This window comes from Bufo gargarizans, chromosome 2 (assembly GCF_014858855.1).
Source record: "Bufo gargarizans isolate SCDJY-AF-19 chromosome 2, ASM1485885v1, whole genome shotgun sequence".
Lineage (NCBI taxonomy): Eukaryota > Metazoa > Chordata > Amphibia > Anura > Bufonidae > Bufo > Bufo gargarizans.
Genome location: NC_058081.1, coordinates 5427509 through 5433743, shown reverse-complemented (window position 1 = coordinate 5433743; position 6235 = coordinate 5427509). Strand labels below are relative to the sequence as shown.

The following is a 6235-nucleotide window of genomic DNA, read 5'->3' as shown; positions in this document are numbered from 1 at the left end:
AAGGTCTATTTTAAATGCTTACATTTCTCCATGTTTGACATTATAGGAAGATCAGAAGAAATTAGTCAAGATCAAGACTTTGATCTGTCATAATAGAAAGTAAAGTCCAGTTGACAGTGCAAGATCTTCAAGCAAAATGGTGGCCGTCACAATTTTATTTTTATTTTTTTACACTATTTCAGGTTAAATCAATTTGCCACCATAAAGCAGGAGGAAATTCGGCTTTGGGGAGAATTAAATTAATCCTGAAATCCAGATCTGCTGATCACTAGAGAGCGGCTCAGCATCAATTAAAGATGAGAAAATCAATTCTAATTGAATCAAATTCCACTCTTATTTTGTAAGATCTCAAATTGCATCTGAATCTGAAAGAGAGAGAAACAAAACTATAAAAGAGAGAAAATGTGGCCTATGAGACTAGTGTTATACAAAATTTTCAGGCCAGTTAGAGCACTTTTGATTTTGGTAGAGTCAATTTGCACTCAAATCAAATTGGTTGAACAATTACAATTTTGATTGATTTGATTGTTTCTAAATGTGCATTAATGTTTATTACGGGATATGTGTTTATGTAATGTTTGCTGTACGGCTTTCTTTATGTCTTTATTCCTCAGACTGTATATAATGGGGTTAATAAATGGAGTAAATACAGTATACAGCAGAGAGAGGATTTTACTACTGACCCAAGTTTGTTCTCTCTTAGGGAAAACATAAACACTAAATATAGTCCAGTAAAAAATGGAGACCACAATGAGGTGGGAGCTACAGGTGGAGAAGGCTTTCTGTCTACCAGTACTGGATGGGATCCTTAAGACTGATATCACAATGTACGTATAAGACACTACAATGATTGAGGTTGGGACCATTACAGATGGAGCTCCCAAAACAAAAATCTCCAAGTGAACAGAGAAGGTGTCAGAACAGGACAGGTCTAGTAAGGGGACAAGGTCACAGAATAAATGGTCGATGATATTTGACCCACAAAAGTTTAATTTTGATGATGTTATCGTACAAATGAATGAAAAAACATTACCCATCAACCAACTAACAATGATTGATGTAACACAAAATCTATTAGCCATGACAGAGGAGTAACGGAGGGGATTACAGATGGCCACATATCTGTCATAAGACATCACAGCGAGGAGAAAACACTCTAATGCTTCAGTGCAATCGAAAAAATACAACTGAGTCATACAACCAATAAAACTGACGGTTCCTCCATTATTCAGTAGGATGTGGAGCAGGTTGGGGACAATATTTGTGGATAATAAGATGTCACTGATGGACAGTTGTGAGATGAAGAAATACATTGGGGTGTGGAGGTTCTTGGTGGTGGACACCAGGATGATGATCAGGAGATTCCCACATATTGTGGCAACAAAAACAAAAAGAAACAGAAGAAATAGAAGATTTCTCAAAAGTTGGCTGCCTTGAAATCCTAAGAGGAGAAACTCTGTGACCGCAGTCAGATTTGTCTGCAAGTACAATAAGAAATAACATTAACCCAGGCTGTGATTTGTTTTTTTAATTTTTAAGACCAGATTAGTAGACTTAAGACTATTGCATCCACTAGAAATGGGACATGAACAATATGTTGGAAGCCTAAATCTCTCAGCCTTAGGGCCCTTTCACACGGGCAAGAATTCCACGCGGGTGCAATGCGTGAGGTGAACGCATTGCACCCGAACTGAATCCGGACCCATTCACTTCAATGGGGCTGTGCAGATGAGCAGTGATTTTCACGCATCAATTGTGCGTTGCATGAATATTGCAGCATGCTCTACATTGTGCGTTTATCACGCAACGCAGGCCCCTAGAAATGAATGGGGCTGCGCGAAAATCTCAAGCATCCGCAAGCAAGTGCGGATGTAGTGTGATTTTCACGCATGGTTGCTAGGAGATGAAAGGAATAAGCGACCTCGGACCCCATTATAGTCTATTCATTATATTATTTTCCCTTATAACATTGTTATAAGGGAAAATAATAGCATTCTTAATACACAATGCTTAGTAAAATGTGCCTTGAGGGGTTAAAAAAAATAAAAAATAACTCACCTCATCCACTTGATCGCGCAGGCGGCATTGTCTTCTTTCTTCTTCTTTCAGGACCTGCAAAAGGACCTTTGATGACGTAATCGCGCTCACAATGTGATGATCCTTCTATCTTCATTCAGCAGGACCTGCACTGATGTCACCACACTCTCCACATGGTGAGCACGATTAAGTCAAAGGTCCTTTTGCAGGTCCTGAAGGAAGATGATGTCGGCTGCGTGATCAAGTGGATGAGGTGAGTTATGTTTTTATTATTTTTTAACCCTCAATTGACATTAGACTTTGCATTCTGTATAAAAGAATGCTATAATTTTCCATTATAGCCATGTTATTATGGAAAATAATAAAATCCCGAACCCGAACTTTAGTGAAGAAGTCCGTGTTCGGTCTGGGTAACACATTCAATTTTTTCTCACTCGCATGTAAAATGCATTGCACTCAAGTGGAAATAACTGAACAGCGTAATGCAATTGCAGTCAAAACTGTATCGCATCCGGCCCTCACCTGCGACACCCGTGTGAAGGGGGCAACACAAATGGAGATTTCTGAGATGATACCACATTAGGGCAAAGGCAGTGAATGGTAATGCTGAGGCCAGTGATTGGCCACAGTGGTCACAAGTTGTCATTGTGGTGCTTCCTTTGTTATTTTCTACCATTTCCTGCCTTTGCCCCAGAATATGATCTTAGACAATATCTTTAAATTATTCTGAATCTGAACCTCACATTTGTATAATTGTTGTTTCAGTTCATGTTTCATGTGTGTACATGCAATATAACACCATGGCTTCTTTCACAAGAATGATACAGATTGTGTCAGGACCTGTTCAGGAAAAAAACGATTGTTTTTAACACAAGCTAACTTTTGTCTGCTATTGCGTTGAGTGTTTTATAATATTTTTTTTTTTCATGTGGATGCTATCTGTTTTGGTGTGTTTTTCATGCGCATGCAAAAAAAAAAGGTTGAATAACAAACTACATCCCTTAGTAACTATCAGTAAAAAATGCCTTACATCTGGATGCAATGCATTTTTCACGGAAGCCCCATTCACTTCTAAGGGATTTGGGCTGCGTGAAAAATGCAGAATATAGAACATGCTGATACTTTTACATAACGCAGAGATGATGCGTGAAAAACAAAGCTCATGTACACAGACCCATAGAAATGAATGGCTCAGGATTCAATACAGGTGCAATTCAATTCAAGCATTGCACCCATATGGAAAACTTGTTCATGTGAAAGGAGCCTATTTCTGGCTATTACATAACTTGTATCTGGCATTTTTAGTAGTTTTTCTATCTGCAATTCAGAATTTTTTTCAGAGCTGACATATTCTACAGTTTTCAAACCAGCACCTAGATCTGAACACTTTTGCAATTGCATGTAATTAAAAATGTTGGAGCACATTTATTAAGACTGGCATTTTAGACGCTGGTCTTAATAAAGCCCTGCACTGGCGGTAGATCTGCCTCAGTTATTCATACCGTAGTCCTGGCGACTGACAAATAAAGTGGTCTCCTCAAAGGGCCTGAGCAAACGGCAGGTGTTCCTCATAAGCTGCCACTGGCTCACGTCGAAGTTACACAGAGGAGTGCTCCTGTCCGCCTGCATCATCAAGAAATAGTTTATGGCCTCCTCTGCTCATATAGTCAGTACAACATGTGGAGGGTAGAGTTCCAATGGGAGGAAATGTCGTATATCAAGGAAATGCTATTCTACCTTTGCCGCTCAAGGAGGGAGTGCTTTGCAGTGTAAGAGGCTGAAAGGCATGAAAAGTTTCCAAGCCATTTTCAGGATGTCTTGCAGTTGAGTAAAAGACTTAACAAACCACTTTATAACCAGATTAAAGAAGTGTGCCATGCAGGGTGCATGGGTCAGCTCTCCTCGGTGCACCACCAACACAATGTTCTTTCCGTTGTTGATGACTATGGTTCAGAAATGAATGTAAGAAATAAAATTCTCCAAGCAGGTGCTACACTATCTGCATGAGACAATATCCAGTAGATCTAATGCAGGGTCCCTGGTCACGGACTTCTCCTGGAGTCTCTTCTCGGGTTTTCCCTCTTCATAGTCAGCACCGGATTCTATATTTTAAATCATTGACTCTATTTCTACTAGGTACAGTGAAGTAACAGGATTTTATAACAGAAGACAAGACTGGGCCTGAGAAGAGACATGATATAGAGGTAAAGAAGATATTAAAACTTCTAGGACTCTCACATTCTGGGATCAGGTATAAAAAATATATTTATTTTATTTGAAAATTCCAAAATTCACAATTTTTTTTTTTACTTGAAAAATCGGCAAGGTAATAATTGTGTAATATGCAAATTTTTCTAATTCAAATTTTCGGAATTCTAATTTTAATTTCAAATTTTTAAACTTACAACTATTAGACAAAGAAGATTATAGCACTATATTAGCTAAATTGCTCTATATTCGATTTTTTTTCGAATATTCGCTATATTGCTATAACTTCGTTTTTTCGAATATTCGTAATATTCTAAAACAAGAATATAAAGCTATATAGCGAATATTCGAAAAAACGAATATAGAGCAAAATTCGCAAACACTACTACTCCTAAAGTCAAGTATATTGCAGCCTTCTTATTGGCCCCCAAGCCTAGAAACAGGGAGGAATCATGTGTACTGATTAAAAAAAAAAAAATTTAATAAAAAAAAAAGAAAAGGAAAAAAGAAAACAGAATATTCGAAATTACGAATATATATAACTATATTCGAAGTTTTCGCGAATTTTCGAAGTACCTATATTCGCGATAAAAATTTGAAATTCGAATATTCGTGATCAACACTAGTCAGGAGGCGCACCTGAGACCCGTTCATAGAAAATGTTTCAAGAGGACGAATCCAGGTCCATGAAGTATGTGCGTATATGTGGAGAGCAGATCAAAAACTTCTTCTTAGTTTATTTTTTCTAAAAAGTAAAAAAAAAAATTCTGAAAAAAGTATCATACATCTTCAGTTGGCAAGGAGAGAGGCAGGATTTGATTTCACCATAATTACACAACCAAGGATTAACAGATTAAATTATGTATAAAACACTGTTAACCCTCCTCCCATATTCTGTAGAATCTGACCGCTGTTTATTCCCAGTAACAGAAGAAAAGATTAATGGAATTACTGATGTATAAAAGAATATAAACAACCTAAAATATGTAGTAAATTAGTGCAGCAAGGTGTAATAGAATCGCTCCTATTACCCAGGCTTTACACTCTCCTATTGGTCCCTGCTCTCTCCCAGCACTGTTGATAAAGCCTCCCTATCCTTTCCCTACACTATGAATAATCTTTCACTGAACTTCTCAATAGTAATTTTTTGTAAATAAAGTCTTTCCTAATCACTGTCCCTAGAGCCTGTCACGTCTCTCCCTGCACTAAGATCACTGTAAAATGGCAGAGATCGGGCATGAGGAGACTTTTTATTGGGCTGTGACATCACAGGGGCCGGCTAGCTTCTGATTGGCTGTCTGCATGGCATTATGGGTGATCCATCATTCCTGGACTTAAAAAAATATTATTTTCGAATTTCAGGCAAATCAAATTTTTCCTGAAATTCAGATCGACATCCACTTAATCAACTTTGATTCACTCATCTCTAATAGTATACCCAGCAGAGTACTGACATGGGAGGTATGAGGTATAATAGATGCAGTGTTTACAGATATACAGTATATATAGCAGTGTACTGATATGTGAGGTACGAGGTATAATATATGCAGTGTGCACAGATATATAGTATATACAGCAGAGTATTCTGTAGTCTAAGTGTCTAATGTAAGACAGCTTCTAAAGTGTCTAAATGTAAAACAGCTTCAAAACTGTCTAAATGTAACAGCTTAAATGATGTGGTCTGTAAATATATTGATCACTTCTTACAGCCACTGGTGGAGGGCTTACCAACACATTTAAAAGACACAATGGATATTTTGAGGAAAATGGAAGAGATACAACTTGAACCTGATATGCTGATTGCTACATGCGATGTGGAATCCCTCTACACTTCAATCAAACATCATGATGGGTTGGAGGCCACAGAATTTTTCTTGAAAACTACGAGCATGGGTAAGGAGAAGTGCAATTTCATCTTAACTATATTGAGGTATGTCCTCACCCATAACTTTTTCTTGTTTGGGGGGTCCTTCTACCTACAGCTCCAGGG

At 37.8% G+C, this 6235-nt stretch overlaps 1 protein-coding gene across 1 annotated transcript; it reads right to left on the bottom strand.

The window, feature by feature from the left end:
* Positions 1-542: 542 nt before the first annotated feature.
* On the bottom strand, positions 543-2212 carry LOC122929235 (olfactory receptor 1468-like). The gene is made up of 2 exons (XM_044282745.1): positions 2204-2212; positions 543-1478 (listed from the first exon to the last, which is right to left on the bottom strand). The coding sequence occupies exons 1-2, from the start codon at positions 2210-2212 to the stop codon at positions 543-545; spliced, it is 945 nt and encodes a 314-aa protein (XP_044138680.1).
* Positions 2213-6235: the final 4023 nt, after the last annotated feature.